General features: G+C 39.3%; 3 protein-coding genes across 6 annotated transcripts; all 3 read left to right on the top strand.

Moving 5' to 3' along the window:
* LOC8074211 (probable protein S-acyltransferase 12) lies at positions 229-5,532 on the top strand. 2 transcript variants are annotated; one of them, XM_002462794.2, is made up of 7 exons: positions 229-709; positions 2,796-2,988; positions 3,738-3,829; positions 4,347-4,473; positions 4,558-4,643; positions 4,983-5,048; positions 5,125-5,532. In XM_002462794.2, exons 1-7 carry the CDS (start codon positions 509-511, stop codon positions 5,239-5,241), a joined length of 882 nt encoding a protein of 293 aa, XP_002462839.1. In that variant the 5' UTR covers positions 229-508; the 3' UTR covers positions 5,242-5,532. The 2 variants fall into 2 exon arrangements, with proteins under 2 accessions (XP_002462839.1, XP_021309534.1); XM_021453859.1 differs by having other exon boundaries at positions 233-709; positions 2,776-2,988.
* LOC110432861 (DNA-directed primase/polymerase protein) lies at positions 6,768-16,903 on the top strand. Of its 3 annotated transcripts, XM_021453856.1 has the most exons (17): positions 6,768-6,947; positions 7,060-7,211; positions 7,299-7,462; positions 7,577-7,723; positions 7,908-7,959; positions 8,747-8,921; positions 9,727-9,809; positions 11,742-11,951; positions 12,356-12,487; positions 14,105-14,240; positions 15,312-15,419; positions 15,543-15,608; positions 15,684-15,907; positions 15,982-16,041; positions 16,120-16,179; positions 16,259-16,318; positions 16,396-16,903. In XM_021453856.1, the coding sequence occupies exons 1-17, from the start codon at positions 6,875-6,877 to the stop codon at positions 16,543-16,545; spliced, it is 2,052 nt and encodes a 683-aa protein (XP_021309531.1). In that variant the 5' UTR covers positions 6,768-6,874; the 3' UTR covers positions 16,546-16,903. The 3 variants fall into 3 exon arrangements, with proteins under 3 accessions (XP_021309531.1, XP_021309532.1, XP_021309533.1); XM_021453857.1 differs by lacking the exon at positions 16,120-16,179; XM_021453858.1 differs by lacking the exons at positions 8,747-8,921; positions 9,727-9,809.
* Positions 19,176-23,124, top strand: LOC8077267. The gene is made up of 5 exons (XM_002462793.2): positions 19,176-19,447; positions 19,632-19,682; positions 20,620-20,909; positions 21,644-21,790; positions 22,647-23,124. Exons 1-5 carry the CDS (start codon positions 19,261-19,263, stop codon positions 22,926-22,928), a joined length of 957 nt encoding a protein of 318 aa, XP_002462838.2. The 5' UTR covers positions 19,176-19,260; the 3' UTR covers positions 22,929-23,124.

Here is a 23,741-nt window from a genome sequence, read left to right as displayed (position 1 = left end):
CCTCAACTATAAATTGTACATCTTATTAAACATTACAATTTTCATATAAAATTCGTCTTCATATCTCATATGCAAAAGTTATAAGTTTTTTTTGAATAATAGTTTAGCATAATGGTCACTTTTACCTTTTTTTCACTTATATTTAAAAAACATATTATTTTATTATAATTGTTTATTTTTATAAAATATTATCTGCCAGTAAATATGAATATTTAAAACTATCTTACATCAAATTTACCATCTACCAATAAAATAGCACATGAGGCAGCGAAAGCTGACTCCAACTCGTAAATAAAAAGTACTGTCAAAAGGCTACCCTGGCATCATCAAGGAACTGAAACTCGCCGCTGGGTCCGCCTAGTCAGCGACGCAACAAGCACAAAGCAACAGGCCGACAGCCAACAACCAGCCAGCGCGCGCCGCCACCGACACGCAGCCCCGTTCGATCGGTCCGCCGCCGCGTTGCCTTCGCTTCCTCCCCGAGGCGAGCCCCACCTCGCCGGAGGAGATGGACTGCTGCCGGCACGTGAACCCGTTCCGCGCCTGTGCGGGGCTGCGCGGGCTGGGCTACCTTATGGTGGCGATCGTCGCCGCCATCGTCGCCCTGTCCTACTACGCCGTCGTCGTCTTCGCATGGGGCCCCATGCTCCTCGCCGGGGGAGCAGCCGCGGCAGGTGCTGCCGTCGTGATCGTCGCCTTCCACATACTCGTAAGCGCCGACGCCCTCGCTCCTCTCCCCCTTCTGTTAAGATCTACTATGTTCAGTACTACAGCGTGAGACATCTGCAATAAGCTTATAGAGTCTGAAAGATTTTATCTCCGTCCAAAGTTCTGACTTATAACTATAGCAATGCCCATCATCGGTCAGATTTTACATTTATCACCGTTACACCTTTGGATGGATTCTAGGGTTAGTTAAGCTATGCTTGTCACATGTGCATCCCAGCCATGTACACTGGTCACTGGGTACTAGAATTATGATGCACGTACGCGTTGCTGGTGGCATTCTCTGTTCAGACCCGTACTATTGTGCAACTGTGAAAATGTGTTTGACTTGTGAAGCAACTCCGGTCATTTGTGGGACACAGTTCGTTTAAGTTCAGTGGGTGCCGACTAATCTTGGTTGACCCGAGGACACAATAGGTTGCTCTGATTGAGGTGTTGCTGGACACCAAACTAATTAATGACATGGTTTTTTGGATGTGGTAACTGGTATGTGTTCTTGGAGGCTAAACCACATACTCTTATCTTACTACAATCATGTCTGCTATCCTCAATCTGCAACTTTGACCTTGCCTTTTCATATGTAATATGTCAGTAAATAGTTGTGAAATCTTTTTTCTTAACAACAAAACTAGTATACCTTTTTCACATAAGCTAGTGGTCTCCAGATGCTTTGTTTTCGATTTAGCGGTGGCCTTGTTTACTTCCATCCCAAAACCCAAAATTTTTGAAGATTCCCCGTCATATCGAATCTTTAGACGTATGCATGGAGTATTAAATATAGATGAAAATAAAAACTAGTTGCACAGTTTGGTCGGAATTTACGAGACAAATCTTTTGAGCCTAGTTAGTACATGGTTGGACAATAATTAACACAAACAAAGAAAGTGCTACAGTGTCATGAATTTTTTTCCTTCATGAACTAAACACGGCCCAGAGAAGTTCAACTACACGTTTCGTTTTTCTTCAACATGGACTGCATGTTTTAACATCATACTTCTGAATGGAACATTAACTACATATGTGCCAGGTTTCTGTGGCATATGAGGTTAACTAAATGACGGTGAATGTCCTGGAGGCATTTCCTTGGAATGTTTGGAATTTATCAAATGAAATACCACCCATCCACTCATCCAGACACCCGCTTAAGGATTAAGGTACCACCAAAAAAATGTGAAAACTGTGAAGCAGAAGCTTATATTGAAGTTGAAGTTTGCAGCCCTTAAAGGAGAAAAATGACGTTAAGTTTTCCATTGGGTATTGATTAGATGAAGGCACATTTCTATAACTGGAACTGATACATTGTGGGGTGTCAATTTCTAATTTCATATAGTGTATTTTAAGTTTTAAACCCAGCATATTGCAATCCTAGTAAAGATCATGGTACCTTTATGACTATCAAGGACCCTTTCTATTGCTGACTTTACAAATTTAAATAGTTGAGTAGATCTCTTAATAAAACCATTAGATACCAAAATTAGTTTTGTAACGGTTCTTCCTTTTAAGTCCTTTTTTTTGCTAGTTGTGTCATCAAACAATCTGGTAGTCATTACTTTCGTGGCTGGAAGGCAGGCTTTCATGATGAAGTTTTACTTCAATTGTACATAATATATTAAAACTGCCTTTTTCTTCTTGGTTGTCTTCTTTGGTTTAGCTGCTTTGGCCGTACCCTTACTGTGTACCTCCTTTTCCTGTTTTGTTTGTACAGTTTTCATTATATATTGATACAAGTACCACTGTTGAGTTTCCCCTACTGTTTTCTCTAAGAAAATAGTCTAGCAGAGAAATCAAACTGTGCCAATTGTTTTTTCTGACCATATTTGTGTAGTTCACCTTCTGCTTTAGCATTGCTTTTTTCTTGTGAATTGGATGTTCCAATTCCTAGATTTCATATGGGGAAAAAGCTTTGATTCTTCCAGCTAGACTGAGAATATCTCGTTTTATGCACAGTACTTTGAATTCTATTACATTTTTTTTACTTTCTAACATGGACCTTAATTAGGAATACGAATCATGATTATATTTGATTCTGTCTTGCATAAACTTCTTCAGGGATCTTGTTTCTTCTGCAGCTTGCAATGATTCTGTGGTGCTATTTGATGGTTGTTTTCACTGATCCTGGTGCGGTACCTGAAAACTGGAGGCACGATGCCGAAGATAGTGGGAATCCTTTATTTTCCTCTTCAGAGGAGCAAGGAAGTGCTCCTAAATATTGTTCTCGCTGTCAAAATGGCAAACCTCCTCGCTGTCATCATTGTTCTGTCTGTAAGTCATCTTTCCTGTGGATGGTAACTAAGCTTTAACTTATGACCACTGTTTGAAAAATTGCAGCAGAACCACTATCCATTTGTGATTCTTTGCCAAAGTCACATTTTAACTAGTACTCCTCCATACCCGTAAAGAAAGTCGTTTAGGACAACCACACGGCCTCCAAAGCCTAACTATGACTCCTTGTTTTTTTTATAGAAGTATTTATCAAAAAGTATATGTACATTTTTATGAAAGTATTTTTCAAGACAAACCTATTAATATGGTTTTCACATTTCCAAACTCAACAACTTAAAAGTTATTCATGAATTATATTCCCGATGTTTGACCCAAACCTTGTCCAAAACGACTTTCTTTACGGGTATGGAGGGAGTATTTGTGAAAGTTATCTCATACCATATCTATGTTAGCTTTTGTTTCTTTGCACTGGTCAGTTTTTTTGTTCCTCAGATCTTCTTGTTGATGTTCCTTGTTATGATTGAAAAAAGCAAGCACTGTCAAATTTCTGCAAAATGTCTAGTGGTTATAGTGGCATTGAACATTAACCAGTCCTCGTATAGCAAATCTACAAGATACACATGCATAGCGAAGAAGCTCTTAGATTTTCTTCTGGTTTTATTAACTTGGCAAAGGATCTGCCATCCTCTTATCTTGTTTCTATTGCATCCATGAAATGTAGGATGAATAAGTTAGATGTCACCTAGTCTTTCTCCAGGTTCTTGTTTTTAGCTTTCCTTTTGATGCAGGTAACAGATGTGTGCTTAAAATGGACCATCACTGCATTTGGGTAGTGAATTGTGTTGGAGCAAGGAACTACAAGTATTTTCTCCTTTTTCTGGTACAACTGAGACATTTAATGCGGCTTCCCTGTTCTTGCTTATTCTACACATTTGTATCACTGAAACATTGCTTGTCCCCTCCCTCCCTCCCTCTCCCTCTCCCTCTCTCACTCCCTCCCTCCATCGCTCTTTCTCTCTACATTTTCCTGTTTTCCTGACCATTCTGCACAAACTGTTGCTATATTTGTACAGTTCCATAAGTCTGACTTTATTTCTTTAAAAATGTGGATAGCTCACGTGGTATGGACCTGGAGCATTATTTTCTTGCCAAACTGTATGTACAATTGTGTTTATTCATACCAACAATTGATTACCAGTCTGCTACTAGTTAAGTTTGTCAACCATTAACAAACATCCCTAATAGTTGAGGACAGGCCTGTACTTACAACAAAAGAAACATGATTGTATTTTTATTTAGCTTTTGCTTCTCTATAGCGATGTTCTCTGTCTGCCTGTTTAGATACCTTATTTCTTGTTATTTATTTCTCTTAAAATTGATTTTCCTATGTTATATAGGTGTATACATTTATTGAGACTGTTCTGGATACCTTGGTCCTACTTCCAAACTTCATTGAGTTTTTTCAAGATGAAAGTAGGCGTTCCAGCTCTCCTGGGGATATTGCTATTCTATTTCTTGCTTTTGGTAAACCTTTTCCTTTCCTTGGAAGCATCAAACTTACTTACCTCAAAGTTTTGCAAGTTACCTAACAGTTGGTCTTTGTTGCAGTTCTCAATTTAGCATTTGCGCTGAGCCTCCTCTGTTTCATTGGCATGCACACGTCTCTTGTTACACATAATACGACTTCTATAGAGGTGATTCTGTGACATTAGTTCTCTTGCCTTTTTTTTTCCACATTAATAAAGAAATGTCTTGATGACACATCAACCTTCATCTACCTGATTACCTGTTAATCTGGAAACCGGATCAAATGTGGCCATCATGCACAAGATTCAAAATGCAGTATTCATCAAATGGAATTGTATAGCGCACACAAAGCCTTTACAAACTGTCCAATCATTTTAATTCAGATTTTGACTGTTTTCTTCTCTTGCTTGGCAGTAGCACTACATCCCAGTAGATTAATAGCCTGTTACCTTGATGGCATTCCAAAAACATTACAATATGATTGCTTTGGATCAATCTTGTTCCAGGTCTATGAACGGAAGAAGTCAGTTTCATGGAAATATGACCTAGGATGGAAAAGAAACTTGGAGCAGGTAATCTTTATGGTATAATTCACTGCCTGGTCTTTATATCATACGTCCCGGTCATTTGTAATACAGGTTACTGCAGGTCTTTGGTACCAAAAAGTTGTTCTGGTTTGTTCCCATGTACTCTACAGAGGATCTGCACAACATCCCTGCGCTTCAAGGCCTTGAGTTCCCTACTCGCTCCGACGCAATTGTCTAATTGCATATGATGCCTAGCAGAGTGGCAGCAGTGTATTCTATGACATAGGGTCGTCTTACATCTACACAATTACACTAGGATTTCTATACGGAGATCTGTTAATTCTTTTTTGTACAGAAATACACATTCAATTCTTTAGTGTACCAGCTGTAAGGACCAAACAGATACCTACACAATCCTGTTAATTCTTTGGTTGATTTAGATTTTTAGACAATTTATTTTCATCACTTGCAGCAACTCCAGAAGAAAGTGTTAACCATCAACTGCTAACACGGATTATTTAGTTTGGACTTTGGAAGTTGAAATGCACTATCCTTTTCGGATATTTTTTTTGCATAGTTAAAGCATTTTATGTATCTAGATATGCACTATATCTAGATACATAGTTTAAGCAATGTATCTAGAAAAGCTAAAACATCTTATAATCTAGAATATATTAGTTAAAGCAATGTATTTTGAAAAATTAAAATATCTTATAATTTGGAACGAAAAAAGTAATTTGTTTGTCTGATGTCCACTCGATATGTTTGCAGGAGCTGCATGCCTGCATGTGATGCCTTCTTGTTGGGTGCTGTATTTTATTATTTAATTTAGTAGAACCCATGCTGCATTTAGGCCTTGTTTAGTTCGCAAAATCTTTTAAGATTTTCCGTCACATCGAATCTTTGGTCGCATGCATAAAGCATTAAATATAGACGAAAATAAAAACTAATTGTACAGTTTAATTGTAATTGTGAGATGAATTTTTTGAGCCTAGTTACTCCGTGATTGGACAATGTTTGTTAAATAAAAATGAAAGTGCTACGGTAGCCAAAAACCAATTTTTTTCGAACTGAACAAGGCTTTAACCTCCTGGCCTCCTGCGACAGAAATGCAGGCCTCCTACAGTCCTACTCGACGTGGCATTTGATTGACGTTTCAATCCTCAGGGCAGGGTCAATAGAGGTTAATAGTTTGTGGTAGATGCAATGTTCACACAAAAGCATTTGAGGCAAATAATTTACAACGCAAGCTGCTTCAAAAGAATTGTTTGAGGCAAATAATATTGTTTGTTTTTTGCACAACTTGATCATACATCGCCCCCAGAGCAAGTATTAGCGTAGCAATTCCTCTCTCACCCAACTTAGGCCTTGTTTAGTTCATCCCAAAATTCAAAAAAAAAAATTAAGATTCATCGTCACATCAAATATTGCAGTGTATGTATGAAACATTAAGACCTTGTTTAGTTCCCCAAAAATTTTGCAAAACTTTTCAGATTCTCCGTCACATCAAAGTATTAAATATAGATGAAAATAAAAACTAATTACACAGTTTGGTCGGAAATGATGAGACGAATCTTTTGAGCCTAGTTAGTCTATAATTAGACAATATTTGTCAAATACAAACGAAAGTGCTACTATTTTTTAAAGTAAACAAAGCCTAAATACAAATAAAAAATAATTAATTGTACAATTTTATTTTTAATTTTCAAGACGAATCTTAACGATTCCCGCTCTCTGCTATAGCGAAACACCGGTTCCCGCTCACGACTCACGAGCAATTCGTCAGATAAACTGCCAAAACCGAGCGAACCAGATCTCGTCAACGCTGGCGGGCGACCGAGAGAAACCGAAGCCCGAATCGAGCGAGGGCGATGCCGGCGTACGATCCCAAGGACGACGTCGACCGCCTCTTCGCCTGCTTCAAATGCGGCGTCTCCCCTCCCAGTACGCTGCTCCCTCTCCCCAAGATCTGCTCTTTTCATTTTTCCACATTGCAATGTGTCCCCATTCTCACTGTGGATCGACAATTCGCTCCGCTCGATTCTGTGGCGCCCAGAATCGGCGTTCAGGGAGAGGCCGCTCTCGCAGGCCAAGAAGTCGCGGGGCTCGCCCGTGTCGGTGATTGCCAGTAGCGGCGGCGGGAGCGGGAGCTCCTCCGATGATTCCACGGCGTCTTGTGAATCCACGACGGATGCCGCAGCGGACAAGGTGAGGCCGAGGCATTTCTCTTTTTCTATTTTTCCAGTCCAAAACAAAGCTGAGGATTTTGTTTCGGCCAATCCTCGCGTTTTCTAGCACGCGGCGGCGTCGGCGAGCAAATTTACAGGCCGCAAGCAGATGTCCCCAGTCGTGTTCTACGGTACCCCGCAAGGCGTCCAAGTGAAACAGCCGCAGAGCTTCTTGAAGCTCTTGCACGTTATCCGCATTGATCTGAAGAAGCAAACGGACTTTATCCCCAGGTGTGGCATTTAGTTCACGCCACATTGTGTGCTCTGCTTGATAGCACAAAACGCTCGTTTTAGTCTGACTTACTGTTCGTCGTTGGCTATGGTTATTGGTTAATTGCTATACAGGGATGTTGTCTGGGCTACATTTCCTAGGCAAGATGGGGCAATCAGGTTCTCTAAGGCACACACGCATACCAACGTCTTTAGCTATCAAGATCATAGGTCCGGGACAAGAAGGTTTCTTGTGTCTACATACGAGGAGTTCTGGAAAAGGTTGGGTCCTTAGCAAATTGCATGTTTTTTTTTACCCCATTTCACTTCCATGTTTGTGCGTGCATAGCAGCATTCTTGCAATTGAAAATGGGTCTGTTGCTCCTTGGCTAATGTCAAGTTTTTTTTGTTTTTTTTTTCTTTCTTTCTAAATGGCCAACCACTCCTTATTGCTGTATTATTGCAGGTACAATGATATGGATTCCAACATCCGCCACCATTATGAGGTTATCCAGGAGGTAAGCCATCGTTTGTCGATTCCATGCTGAAATGTTTTGCACGGTATCTTGCAAGCAAGTCTTTTCCAAACATTGGTTTCATGTTGTATTCCTAATTTTTTTTTAAAAAAGAGGTTGGTAAAGCACATAAAAAAAGAGGGTTCTTGGGTAATTCAAGGGTTATTTGTGTCTTTTATTTATTTTTTACCAGGGACAGGGTTGTATTTTTTCATGAAAATATGTTGTTATATTTAAGAGTATATTTTGCAAAATGACTAATGATGGGCCAAACTGTAGCAAAACTACAGATTTAAGGAATTTTAACTATATATTTACCCATCTTTTTGCCATACATATTAAGTTTTTTTAGGTAAAAAGAACATATTAATAAATTTTGTTGTGAAAGTACAGATTTAAGCGTTCAGCATTTTCAATAGATTACTGTTTAGGACATGTTCCTTGACTCACCAGCCTGTCTGTCCATGTAGCATTGTGCCCCCAGGTGATTTTCCCAATTTATATAACTGGAAAAAGTGACTACTTTTGAACTTTTCTACTCAAATGGGGCTGGTTGTCAGAAACTCAGTACATAGCTGGAAACCCAGAACCTTCAAATCAGTAATTGGCTATAAATCTTTAGTTAAATCTTTACTTCCTAATATAATCCCTTAAATCTCTAGTTTCATAAAATTTATTTATCCTTTAAAGTTACACGAATCAATTCACTCACACTCACAACATTGATTTTTCTTTTCACAAATCACAACTTGGCTTCACTGCAATGCCCAATATAACATCTTGATTACAGGGTTCACCTTGCCACATTTACTTTGATCTTGAGTTTGATACAAGATTAAACAAGAAGAGAGATACAGATGAAATGGTGGATATATTGATTGCTGTTGTATTCAGTGCCTTGCGTGATAAATATTCTATTGAAGGACATGAAGAGTGGATCACAGAGTTAGACTCATCCACTGAAGGTGGCTCAATTCTCTCTACTTGGTTCAAATAGTTGAGTTTGATTTGATTCTAACAAGTTCCTATTAAAACTACCAGCAGAATTTGACAATATGTGGCATGTGTTTTGTCAATTCTAATTGGTCGATGTGATTTATTTCTATAACTCTTTTAGTAAAGTTGTCATGCTGACATTTAATGGAACCATACCTTTTAATAGGGATGTAAATATGTAACTGTGCACCACTTTAGATGAACAATAATAGAGTGCAGAGCCTAGAGATATCCCCAGCGTCACCTAGAAGATGCTCCCCTACTCTCTAGCAAGGGGTCTGCCACCTTATTTTCCTTCTTATGAGGAAACCAGGCTTGAGGATTGAATTCTAATTTCAGCCTTTGGGATGTTTTACTAGAAATCCTTCAAATCTATCATTGACAGAACGACATATGAAAAAAATGTGGAACAATTTTACATTCTAATGCTACCTGGAACAGTGGCATGGCAATTAATCTATACAACATGTTGAAGTTCAGACATAGAGAAATAGTTTTTAGTAAAGTTACAGCAAAGTTCCATGCACTTATTTGCTAGGAGGTCAATATTTCTCAAGTCAACGTTTTTATGCACTTTCATGCATCTTTTTCGTTCATCTAACATTCACATTAAAATTGAAGAATCAAGAAGACATTTCAAAGTGGCACCGAAGTAGAAAAACCTTCCATTTTTACAAATTGTTTCTATTAGTGCCAACTCCATAGTATTTTACATTCTATTCCTCAATGCTTAATGGTAGTCCCATGACGACTGTTATCATTTTCTATTTGTAGAAAAGTTTTCACGCCATCTAATCATTCGTATACCCAAGATTGCATTTAAAGACAACTCCCATGTTGGTGCATTTGTCTGTGAGGTATATTCAATCTTCATCTTCATTTTTGCCATTATCAGTATTTTCTTAGTTTTAATGGTATTTTTTTAGTTTAAATTTCCACTACTGTTGTGCTACTGGTTGTATGCAAGCATGCTATGTTTTTTAAAAAAATCGAGAAATATTTTGAATAGAGTGTGGCAATGGAAATAAAATGTTTTAGTGGATAGTGTGTTGCATTATTAATAGTATTTGGAATTGTATGCACTTAATTCATAGGCTGTGGAGTAGGATATCCAAGATATATATAGGCAATATCACCACATTTTAGATATAAACAAAATAACATAAAAAATAATGGTATTTTCTGTAATCTCTAACTAGTCTTGACCCACCAATGAAGATGAACTTTTTTTTTTTTTGAAAACGCCTATTAAGATGAACTGAAGCTTTACTTTATCTGTTTCTCCCTCTTTTGGTTAATGCAGGGTTGAAAGCCTGTTACTTCTTTTCATTTTATCCTCCTTTTTTCTCCCCTCGAACACACAGGAGAGCTTCATATCATTGTATTAAAGAAGAGAGTCAAAACTCTAGACCTTGAGTACACATACACTCAGACCAAAGGCTGAAAGCCGAAACCCTGAGAACACGCATGTACCCACTCCCTTTATCTCTTAATGTATATGCGTGTTTGTGCTATGAAAAATACACAACCAAACAGAGGGCAACCAAGAAAGACGGTCCTCGAGTCTCAGTCAAACACGACATTCTACCCTTCTCAGCAAGTAACAAGGTGGCCGCCGGACTTGGTACAACAATACAGCAACATAAAAAACACAGTGGTCATGGTGTTTCCAGAGGGTTGAGGCACGAAGGATGATGAGAGAGTTGAGGGCTTTGCTGTATCGGACCGGCTTTGCTGTATCGGACCACTCAATGATCAGCAAGCGAAGGTGCCCACTGTCTGGACTCTGGAGGCCAAACTGCTGCAGAAGGCTGAACCAAAATTGTCTCACAAAAACACAAATGATGAGCAGGTGAGACAACCTGTGCACATTCCAGAATCTTGAAAAAAGGATTCAAAATGGAAGGCGTCTAGATTATGCTATATCGTTCATATGAAAATCAGAAATCTATTTGTACTGATGAGCTGGTACCTGCTGTTCACATTACTTTTGTCTATATGCTGTAGTGTGCTTCTAACATAATGCTATTTGGAGAAACGGTGTACAACCACTGTGTTTTTTAGGGTAATTGGCTAATTGCTTGACTCAGTAAAATTGCCATATCACAAATTTGTCCTTTTTCCCCCGTTTTTTCTGACCTCGATAGGTTTCTCTTGTCTTGAAAAAGAATCAAGAATGACTCCTAAGTTGTTTGTTGTGTTGTGGAGCTGATAATAGGATTCATGCTATATCTGTGTTTAAACTTTAAAGAGGTTTTGGTGAATTATGAGTTCTGCAATAGTGTTTCTGTTTCCTAATATCCACTGTCCATATCAATTTTGATTTCAAAAGGATGGTTTGTTTCAAAAAATAAGGACGGCAAAAGCTTTGTCACAAGTTTTATTAGAAGGATATTGTCTAGGAAGGTCGGAGCACTGCAACAAAAATGTCAAGTAATGCCAAGAGAAGTCTCAATTTGTTGAAAGAAAAGTTTGTCTCCTCTATACGAACTTGCTTTCTATGTGAACTAGTCTAGGTGACCTCTCCTTGTTTTTTCTATTGATTGTTTTGACAAGTGGATCAGCTATGTGGCTCCTAATAGCCATTAATTAGTGTGTGTTGCTCTGCTTCATCATAGACTTTCTTTTGTCTTCTTGTCTAATAATAGCACTGTCCATATCAAAATTGCAAGTAAATTATCTTAGTTTTTATCGCACATCTGGACTAGTTGTATTTTGATATATGTTATCTTGGAATACAAACAAAATATTGTTTTGATTTACAAATGACATTTTATTCTTACCCACAGGTCTGTTCACAAATCGCAGCTCAGCGTGCAGCCAATCCTGACCTTGATAAACTGTATATTACAAAAGAAAGCAGCTCAGGTCCTATTGATCAGCTCTTTATGGATACTGCAGTTTACTCTCGTAATCGTTGTTTCCGTTTAGTTTTCTCATCAAAGTCTGGGAAGAAATCATTTCTTGTGCCGACCAAACGTTTCAAATGCCAGGAAATGGTTAGCCCTTGATCAAACAGTCTATTTTTTATACTAAGTGAATATTTTTTTAGCACCAAAGATAAAATTCATCATGTTTAGAAACAATTAACTTATGAATGATTTGCTATAATACTTTGTTATAATGTTCTAAATGCTTTTGTGAGGTCTTTTATCTTAATTCTGGCTTGAAGTAGATAATTTAAGTAGAAGTCCACACTTTTGTTTCTGTTGCTTGCAGGAATGTAAAATCTGCTTAGTAGATGCAATACTATATATGATCTCCAATTTCATGTATCTGTTACAAAGTCTCTGTCGTGGCATCATCAAATAGTTGTTTGCATATGTCATTCTATTGAAAAGCTTATGAACTTTTGATATTGATATCACCTATTACATGTGACATCATATTCTTATTGTTACAGAATGATAAAGATGTCTTTATGGAGTCACTTATTTGTAGACTGGATGATAATTGTGAAAAATTGTTGATATGTAAACTAGACTTGGAATGCAAGAAAACATTGCATTTTGACTCTGAAATCAGCATGCCTCAAGTAAGTGTTTGCAATTTGGACCACAGCATTACATTTTTCCTGCTAGTGTACTTTTCTGAAAATTACCTGAAACTTAGTATATTTCCTTGCTTTCATACTCCATTTGTTTTTTACAAGGCGTATTAGCATGTGGAAAACCCTCTATTTCTTTTTTACATGGCGTATTTGGAAAAAAATTGAAGTATGCTTTGACATCGATCTCTTACAATATGTCATGAGTTGCTACAAAATCGATGTTGTATCAAAAGATTTCTGAAATACGGATGTATTGATATCTTTTTCATACACTGAGCATTAGTCAAAATTTTTGAAGTTTGACTTCTTCAAATCCTAATACGTCCTATAAAAGGAAATAGAGGGAGTATTACCAATCATTCTGCACTGGCAAGCAATTATTGATACTTAGGAAGTCTTGGCAATTTTTTTTAAGGAAAATGGCAGGAGCTCTGCTTTTCAATTAATCATTCCTCACGCACGCGGGCCCGGCCCTCCGCAGCCGCAGCACGAGCAGTGACGAGAGCGGCGATGAGGGTGGAGTCCGGACGATGCGCCACGGGCGGTGGAGGCGGTGCAGGGAAGGGGGCTGCGGCCGGGGGCAGTCCACCCGCGCCGGCTAGAGTGGAGGCCAGCCCCCTGGGAAGAGCCCCGGTGGCCGCGGCCAGTTCCCCAGCCCCGTCCACAGGCATGCCGAGGCCTGCCGCGGCGGCAGCAGCCGCAGCCCTGGCGTACGCGGCGATGGCGGCGGCTGAAGCCCTGGCATCTCCTGCGCGCGCTGGCGCATCCCCTGCTCGTGCGAGCAGGTCCCCTGCGTGTGCGGGCGCATCCACTGCTCGTGCGAGCACGTCCCCTGCGTGTGCGCCTCGTGTGAGTAGGAGCGGGTCCTCTGCTGCAGGCACGACGTCCTCGGCGCCGGGGTCCTCTGCAGCACCCGTCTGGCCCGCGTGCGCGGTCAGGGCGGCGGCGGCGCTAGCAGAGGAGGCTGGATCGGCTGCAGGTCGGGGCGGCGCTGGACGCGCGATTTGCGCCCAAGGGGAGGTGGGGAGGGGAGGAAAGGAAGTGAAGTAGGAAGGAGGGGGAGAAGGAGAAGGCCGGCCGGCCATGGTCGCGGGCGGCGGCGGCGGCTGGGTGGCTGGGTTGGGTAGGGAAAACCCTAGGCTGCTGATACCATGTTAGAGTTCCGATTTTCCATAACATGGGCTAACCCTAGAGGGTTAGGAATATAGTGTCATACACATGGGCCTCATGGGCCTAGCCACAAGGGCCTAAACTCATATACTCTAACAGTTTTTAAATACACAAGTGCAGCACTTCAAAAAACAGTCACCTGAATTCATTGTGCAAGGAATCATGGGGCCTCTGTCACTCTCTTGGTCTGTGGGGAAAGTATAAACTGATGGCAATAATCTTGAACACTATGCTGAAAACTTATGTGTATTCAAGTTTGGGAGCTTGAAAAATGTGCTTGTGCCTAAATGTTGTTATGCAGTAAGCGTTTTTATTGTCCTTGAAAGGTACTGTGAGGGTGCTTGTCTGCCTTTCTCTCCTTAAAAAAAAATCAATTTTAAATTTAGTATAGGCTGATTTTGTGAATATATTTTTGTATTTTGCCATGACCAGATTCAAGGAAGGAGCTACAGGGACTGCATTGCTACATATCGAAGTGATCTTTCTCAATCATATACTTATGGAAAATCTCCTTTTCCAGCTTTGGATGGCTTTATAGAATCCATCGCTTCTTTTGGAAATGTTTCAGGTTCGTCTTCCTCATGATTATGCCTTTCAATTTGTTCTGATAGTCATTTGTTTGACTAATATATGTTTATGTGTATTCCACAAGATGACGTTTGCCATGTTTATTGCCTTAGAGTTTTCCAAATGTTGGAATGGATGTTCATGTCATGTTATGGCAGTTAATTCTATATGATGTCTTTTTTTTTCCAAAGTTTAATGGTAGGCTTGGTAGATCCCCTAGCTCCCTGTTGGTTTCTTTCTATCTTTTTATTTTATTTTATTTGTAATGGCCGTGTGTATTGCCTTGTTACAGACTGGAATTTTATTTTATATACATGGCTGAGAAACTGTTCTGCATTCACCTCAAACAGTTTTGCAGACTACCTGAATCCAAGTTGATTCCGCTTACATGTATCCATGTCCAAGAGACATCTTGTCCAATATTTTTCTTTTCTTTTTCTAACAAAACAGACAACTGCCTGTGTGTGTCAGCAAATACAGATACTTCCCCTAGAGCTGGCCTATTATCCACTACCTCTTTTTCTTTCTTTCTTTTTTTTTTGTTGGAAATATCCACTACCTAATTGTCAAAACAGACAACTGCCTGTGTGTGTCAGCAAATACAGATACTTCCCCTAGAGCTGGCTTATTATCCACTACCTCTTTTTCTTTCTTTCTTTTTTTTTGTTGGAAATATCCACTACCTAATTGTCTATACCTAGGGGACAACATCGAAAACTCCTGACTCCTTAGAGGAGAGCACATTGTTGGCATTCTAATACAGAAGTTAATCTTAGAGTAGATTAAAAGCACATTATATCAGCATAATTTATACTACCATATTTTCTTAATTAATGTTGAAGGCAAATAAATGCTTAGTTCTATGATGTGAGTATTGGTACAGCTGGATATATATTATTAGCTGAAATATCCTTTTTTTAAAGAATCAGGCAGGGGAGGTACTGATTATATTAAATAGAAGAAACCCAAACTGGGCATTACAATAGAGTAGGACCCCAAAAGGGCCACACAACAACTAAAAACAACAAACAACAAGATATCAACTGAAGTTTGATAATCTGTTGTATTGCAGGGAAAATTCGATCTTGGTTCTGGTTTTCACAGGAGAGTTTGATAATATATAACATATTAAGGAGCAGATACTGTGAGAATATTGGAAGAGAGCATAAGAGCAATCATGGTAACAATACCATTTTAACATTTAGAACAACAACGTATAACTTTTCCTGCAGCACCAGCTGTCTCAAATACCCAGATATTTTTCCCAGTACCCTGTCACTAAATATGTCATGAAATGCACCAGTGTTTTACATTGTTGATTTCCAAAGAGCAGCATACTACCAAAAGTGTCACGACCCTGATTGTCAAGGTAAGCGAGGGCCATCGTTGCAGCAGTTAACAATTTGCAGATTATCCTTAGTCATTACATGAATGTTTGGAGTAGGTTACCGTTCTCCTTTGCGTCCTGTACCTTGGGATGTGGTTCCTGAGCTAATGGAGTCAGACCAGATAGAATATCAGGGCAATGTCATGGAAAAGAACATTGAAAATGGCAACATCAACGGTAAATCCAGCATGGAGGCTGATGCGGAGGATCCTGGATGGTGGGAAGAAGTGGTGAAATTTGCGGACAGCATCGAGAACATGGATCATGCTCTGTGTACCTTGGTTTGTAGTCCTTGTTGCTTCTGCAGGTCTTGAATTGTCGAATTGTGCTAGCATACTGATCCATTTATGCACAGGTAGTGAAATCTGACGTCAGCATGGAGAACATGGATCATGCTCCTAGCTCGTGTACCTTGGTTTGTACTCACTGTTGTTTATTTTTGCTGGTCTTGAATTGTCGAACTGTGGTAGTATACTGATCTGTTTATGCACAGGAAGTGAAATCTGACGTCAGCATGGAGAACATGGATCATGCTCCTAGCTCGTGTACCTTGGTTTGTACTCTACTGCTGTTTATTTTGGCTGGTCTTGAATTGTTGAATTGTGCTAGCATACTGATGTATTTATGCACAGGAAGTGAAATCCGACACCAGCATGGAGAACATGGATCATGCTCCCAGCTGGTGTAGCTTGGTTTGTAGTCTTTGTTCTTGCTTCAGCTAGTGTTGAATTGTCGAATTATGCTAGTATACTGATCCATTTCTGCACAGGGAGAAAACGGTTATTTTGATGCTGACCCTGAGTGGTTGATACACGCGGAAAGTGCCATGCAGCAGTATGAGGAACAAAGCAGGGGATCACAGTCACAAGCAACTTCCCAAGTGTTTGATCTGTATAGCGGGGTCACGTCAGCTGTCTAGAAGAGGTACGTGTTTATTCGACGTGGAAGGAAGAGAAAGATGCTAACTACTCTCAGTTCCAAATTTAACGATTTACAATTTGAATGATGAGAGTAGTTAATAGATGGCTGTGAGCGTGAGAGACCCCCCCCTCCCTCTATAGACAATGTTTTTTTTTTCTATTGTAGAGCTATTGTCTATTGTATATGGCCACGTGTCATTTAATAGATGCTCTTTAGATTGTTCTAAGTAATTCAAACAGCGACTTATCCATCGTATTATATATGTGACTGATATGTAATCATCTTTGGCACAAATATACGTGTACCAGTTTTTAATCTAACTTTTAATGTATGAAACAGGCAATCATGTTGTGGAAGTGTTTAGCTACTAGTCATCGTACTATAACCTAAAATAACCGTGGCGTTGAAGTGAGGATGCATGGATACATATCTTTCCATATTGTGCAGCATCTCATTTTCGTGGAACATGCCACACTAAACTTGACGTGTATATTTGCTATGTCAGAAGCTTTTGTTTCATGTAGTGCGACATATGATTTTTTTATGATGCGGAGAAGAGAGAGAGAGAGAGGAGAGAGAGGAAGGACTCATTGCTTCACAAAACAAACGTCTCATGAGCTAAAGTTTAGGACTATGAAGTGTGCCATTGTATGAGTTAGGGCTTGTTTGGCACAACTCAACTTCACTAGTAAAGCTGTTTTTTTTTTTAAAAAAAAATAGCTTCATGAGTGACTTTCTAGGTGAAGCAGAGCTATTTTGGAAAAAGTGTTTGGCAAAATAGCTTCACAAACTACTTTATGCATAGTTGAGAGAGAAATGAGAGAGAGAGAGCTGTAATAAGCTACTTTTTTCAGCTTCATCCAACTTATGTTTTTGTGAGAGGAGAGGAAAAACAGCTTCACCCATAAAGCTATTTTGAAAATAAGTGTTTGGCAAAAAAACAGCTCACAACAGATCATGAAGCTGTTATGAGCTGTACCAAACAGGGCCTTATTATTGTCATGCAACTTACAGGTTTCCTTTTTATTTTATGTATAAATAGATTAAGGAATTGTGAGTCACTATTGAGACAATTTAAAAGATAACCATTGTACATGTTATCTGTTAAGTCATAAGATGATGTAGCACTGTATAAGACCGTTTATAAGACAACCTCAATATACTTATCCTAAGGCCTTGTTTAGATACACCCAAAAACCCAAAACTTTACAACATTCCACGTCACATCGAATCTTACGGCACATGCATGAAGTATTAAATATAGATAAAAAGAATAACTAATTGCACAATTTACCTGTAAATTACGAGATGAATCTTTTAAGCCTAGTTACTCCATAATTAGACAATGTTTGTCAAATAAAAATGAAAATGCTACAGTGTCAAAATCCAAAAACTTTTTGCATCTAAACAAGGCCTAAGTTCATTTTACGGATGCACTTGTCCAACATAATGAAACAAAGTAAAGTATCAAAATCCAACTTCCACATTTAGGAGGCTTGTTTGATCCATAGATCTGATAAGGAGTAGTTTTATATCAAACGGATCTAGCTAATAGCCAACTAATTATTAGCTAGGTATTTAGCTAACAACTACTTCCTCCATCCATTTATTAGAGTCATCTTACCGAAAAAAATTCTCCAAGAATCAGAGTCATCTAAGCTAGGGACTATTATTTTCACCTTTTTTTCAAGCACATGTGGCTTCCGTCTGCATGTAGCTCCTTTCAGTGGTCGAATTAATTTCTCCTTGGTAACGCACGACCCTAAAATGACTCTAATAAATAGATGGAGGGAGTATCTTATTAGTTGGGCTAACCTAGCAAATAGCTAGCGAAACGACCAAAATACCCTTCCATCATTGAACCTTGTTCCTTCCCTTCTTAGGTCTAGGTGTAGACAACGACACGTCGCTAGCCTTGATTTGTCCTAGAGATGGCAACAAGGATCTGATTCCCAATTCCCTACGACAATTCCCATATTATGGCCTCGTGAGAACTAAAATGGAGAGAAAATAGTTTCAGTTGAGTTTCGGTTCCCGTCCCTATTTCTCGTGTATTCGTCCCGTGCTCTCATTTTTAGTGCACTCGTAATGAAAATAACTCATAGTATGATTAGGTCCACATAAAGCTCTCACATAATCTTAAAGAGTATATATGAGGCTATCTCTTGATTAAGAGCTAGCTTTTCTCTTTTTAAAAAAAATATTAAAAAAATGCTTAGAGCTTAGCTTATGAGTCAGCCATTGCGAATGCCTTGGCTATGCAATCTGATGGTGGTGTAATATTATTTTCAATGAATACAATCTTTTTACCAATCTATTATTTCAGAAATATACAGTGTACTAGATATACGAAGATCTGTCAATAATTCTATATCTTTTGACAATGATTTGATTGTTGATATATTTGTTGATTTTCGTGAGAAGTTTACGCGGGGACAAAGAATCTCCATGGGGATTAATGCCTCAACAAGAACGGGAAATGAGGAAGAGACGACTGATGACATTCGCAGGCATCGGGACAGCCGGAAGTGGATCCAATTGACATCTCAAGCAGGAACGGTTGGATCAGAAAGGAACGGCCGGGGGGAGTCAGGAGTGGCTTCGTTTATAGTGGGGCTAAATAATCTCCGGTATCCGCACGGCAGCAAGCCAAGCCTATCATCTCCTCTAGCTGCTCCAGCAGCTACTAGCTCCTCCAGACCTCCACCTCTCCATGGCGCGCCTGCTCCTCTTCCCATCCCAAGCGTGCGTCGATCCTGGCCGCCACCACCTCCTCCTCCTCCACCCGCCGGTCTCCAGGTCCCGTGCTGTCCGGTCGGGGCCTCCTCCCGCCGAGCCACGCCGCGCCAGGGTCGTCTCTCCTCCGCCCCTTTGCTCGACCCACCATCCATTTCTTCCTTGTAAGTTCAGGCTATATGTCCCCTGCTGTTTTTTTTGTTGATTTTTAACCATTAGGATTAATAAAGTAATGCGTGCTATGTAGTATATTATTTCCTTTCTTCGTTCATTAGCTACAAGTCTACAAGTACCATTATCTCACCACTTTTTACTTATTTGGATTCTCTTCGTTTGTTGCTAAGGAAGGCAGATCATCAAAGAGAGTAGGGGTCGTTTTTGCTGCAGAAAATGCGCAAGGTCAGTCATTTCGTATCAAAATGTCCGTGCTCCTATGGAATGAGTTTCTTCTTCCTATAAAGGCACACATTAGGCTTCTTTGACAAAGCATATTAGACTTTTTAAATTTGAACTTTTCCTGTTTTACTCCATTGTAAAAGTGTGCAAATAAGGTGTAGCAATGTCTTCAGCCATTCTAATCCTTGCCTTGTTCGTAATGGCTATCTGTTTAACAGCATATTCACCAAAATGTCACCTCAACCTAGCCCGTGCAGGCTACGTTTTTTTTTGGCAAAACTTTCTATCTTCCTTAATGCAAGGCAGTGCTCCTGCCATGTTGCCTCAAAGAAAAATAAAATTTGTAATTACTGCCTATCAGCAAATATCTCAGGGAAACAGAGAAAAATAAGAAATGCAAGATGTAACCGATATGGCCCTTCATTTAATGAATATACGATATTTTGGGTATCATAAAGGGTCTCCCTTTGCGGTTGGCAATCTACCTAAGCTAAAATGCCAGCTTCTGTAAATGCAATTTACCATCTACTCCCTCCATCCCAAATTATAAGGCATTCCAAGAATCTTGGAGAGTCAAAACATTTTTAGTTTGACCAAAATTATAGGAAAAATTATAAAGATTTGTGACATCAAATAGGTATACCATGAAAATATAATTAATAAAGAACCTAATGATATATAGTTAATATCATAAATTTTTATCTTATCATATAAATTTGGTCAAACTTAAAATGTTTTGACTCTCCAAGATTCTTAGAATGTACTATAATTTGGGATGGAGGGAGTATCATACATTCTTTTTTGAAACATGCCATCTTCCGTAGTTTAATTGAATAGAAACGGGTGGTTGTTATATACTATAGTAGTATTTCAAGTCAAGAATCACTTTTGTACAATTGTTTCCCTGATATATGATATATGAATTGTCTTTACGTACCAGAAATTTCTTCTCACCCTCCTGGCAAGGATGAAAGGAGAAGTGGGAATTTGCTCCTGCGATTCGGTGCACTCCCATGTTGCACTATGGCTTGGTTGAGCACTGCTCAATTAGCACAATCTAGTGTTGGAGGAAAGCTAAATGTGGTTTATGAGGTCGGGGAGCTGTTTGAGCTGGGAATTCAGCTGTCTTATCTGCTCATACTTCTTGGTCTGCTTGGAGCTGGTACATTTTTTGTTATCCGTCAGGTTCTTGTTCGTAGGGAGCTTGATCTTTCTGCCAAAGAGTTGCAAGTAAGCCACTCGAACTTTTGTTTATGGTTAGATTACAAGAGACAAATCTTATATTCAAAATGCTACTAAATTGACTGTGATTCTGAAGTGTAAAAGAATTGTTTAATGTACATACTGAATACTGTATAAACTAGTGAGAGCATCAATTGGGACATAACATCATCCTTTTATCCTCTACCATACTAGAGTTCTTTTTCTGTGGTAAACCTTAATACTCCATCCTCCCTTTTTGTTTGGTGTATTCATAGGTATGGAGTACTTAAGCAGGAGGGATGAGACATAGATGAAAGGAACTGTAGTACTTCGTATATTGACATATGAGATAAAAAATTGTATGGTTTATAAAATAGAGTAGAACTATTCCCCAAAACCATGTCGAATTAAATTTCTTCCAAAAATATCACTGCCCCCCACCCGAGCTCACAGGTTGTGTCATGTGTGAATACCTCCCTAAAGGTACCTCTTAAGACGAATTAAAGCCAGGGGTACGCCTTCTCCCTGCAGTTGAATTTTTCAGTCAGGTTTTGCAACGTCTAGTTTATTGTCTGAGCAAGCAGTTAGTTGCCTTGTATTGTCGTGTCATACTAACAAATGTTCGGTACTTGTTCTGGCAGAAATGTTTGTAGTGATGAACTGATGATCCTTACAGCACAATCAGATTTGTTTACAATTTCCAATGTTGACCTGTAATTTTCACAATTTTCATTATTTACTAAATCTCACCAATCTACTAGGAACAAGTGAGAAGTGGTGATGCAAGTGCTACTGAGTATTTTGAGCTTGGAGCAGTCATGCTACGGAGAAAATTTTATCCAGCTGCTATCAAATATCTGCAGCAAGCAATTGACAAATGGGACAGAGACGAGCAAGATCTTGCACAGGTTAGTTATCCTCAACTGTTTGGTAACATTTTGCAGTCTAGCCGACTACTTTTGTTTTCTTTTGTTGAGTTAATCACTATAAGCTGTAGAAAGCCAAAGGACGCTAGATCAGTTGGTCTAGGCACTCCAGTGGCACCTCCCAGGTCCTGAGTTCGAATCTGGGGTGGGCCTGGCCCAATTCTCGCTTGGGCGATGGAAAGGCCACCATGTATGGATGGGGGTGGGGGTTCAGGGGTTTTCTCGCGGGTGAGAAGGCACTTTCTTCTTAATTTGAAAGCTGCGGCGGCAGTCTTAACCGCCCTGGTCGAGTTTTTTTTTTGTCACCTCAGAAGAACCAATGCTTTGTTATAGCCAATTTATTTTCATGTTACTCATTTAAAAGGATAATCTAGGATGTCTTCAATAATATATACGGGCAGATACTGCTATGGAAACACATGTGTGCTGTGATCAAAGATGAATGTATTAGTACAAAATAGTGTTATAGGAAGTACACTAAATAATTATTTATACAGAATATGCAGCTCTTTTAGACTCAGATTGACACTTAATGTTGAAATCACAATGTATATCCTGACGTTGTAACCTGAGTTGAATTTACCTTGTACTCCGTCAATTCCAAATTACAAAGACGTTTTGGGTTTTCTAGGTACATCACTTTTGCTATGCATTTAGATATTACACTATGTTTAAATATAGAAAAAAACAATGTATCCAGAAAAGCCAAAAAGTCCTATGATTTGGAATGGAGGGAGTGCATAATTTGTGCTTTATGAATTCAAAACGGTAAAATCATGCCCACAGGATCTCTCATTGCACGGGCTCTTTCTCAAGACACTGTTGCTTTGTTTGTCAGGTCTACAATGCCCTGGGGGTCAGCTACAAGCGAGACAACAAACTTGACAAGGCAATCCAGCAGTTTCAGAAGGCGGTGGAGCTCCAGCCAGGCTATGTGACAGCTTGGAACAACCTGGGTGACGCATATGAGCAGAAGAAGGACCTGAAATTGGCCCTCAAGGCCTTTGAGGAGGTCCTACTCTTTGATCCCAACAACAAGGTTGCAAGGCCACGCGTGGATGACCTCAGGCCGCGTGTAAGCATGTACAAGGGCGTGCCTGTAAAATCCGAAAAGCGATAGCTATTCCTTTTTGGGGGTAAAATCATGCATCTGTCTAGTCCCCGTGCAGAATAGCAGTTGTTCATTTTTTGAACGGTAGTATTATTTGTAAACATGATGAGCTTTGTAGTAGCATTGGAAAGGTCCCTGAAAAAGGGCGGATGTAATACGATTGTCTTGATGGAGCGAAAATTGGAGTATTCGTTGTAGGAACCAATGGATCGTCTGCTGTGAGATGGATGGAGGTTAACTACTGGAGACTGGAGAGGGTCTGGACTCTGGAGAGAGAGTTTTTTTTTTCTTTTTTCTAAGGGAGGGAGGGAGCTCAACGCTGGTGACAGAGAGATTTCCGACTATGGTCTTACAGAAAGGCTAGGATGGTGGGCAGTGGTTTTCACGACCTTTTCATTTCAATTCAATTATGATTTTCATATTTCGAAAATTATTTTTTTAAAAAAATTGTTCGAAGCTAGATCTTGATGAGATAGATTATATACAAATGGCATGATCAATAGGTCTTACGTGTAAAGGATCATATATCCATGGTTCCAAATTTCCTTGTCAAGCTACCAAAATCATATTTCTAGACGTCCATAAAAAGATTATTGCTAGCTGCCCAAAGTAAGAAGCAAAAATGTTATAATAAAGACGTTCCTTAGTAATATCATCATGACTTTTGAAATTATATGGTAGTTTTTTTTAGAAAAAAATTGGTATCAAAGATTAATTTACGATGATTTTGAAACTTCCTTTCATGATAAAAATCTAATAGTGTACATAAATATTTAATACAATATAAATATTAATAAATGAGTGAATTTAATATATAAAATT

This window comes from Sorghum bicolor, chromosome 2, assembly GCF_000003195.3.
Source record: "Sorghum bicolor cultivar BTx623 chromosome 2, Sorghum_bicolor_NCBIv3, whole genome shotgun sequence".
NCBI classification, from domain to species: domain Eukaryota; kingdom Viridiplantae; phylum Streptophyta; class Magnoliopsida; order Poales; family Poaceae; genus Sorghum; species Sorghum bicolor.
Note: the sequence above shows the minus strand (reverse complement) of the source record. Positions and strands in the feature narration are given on the sequence as shown.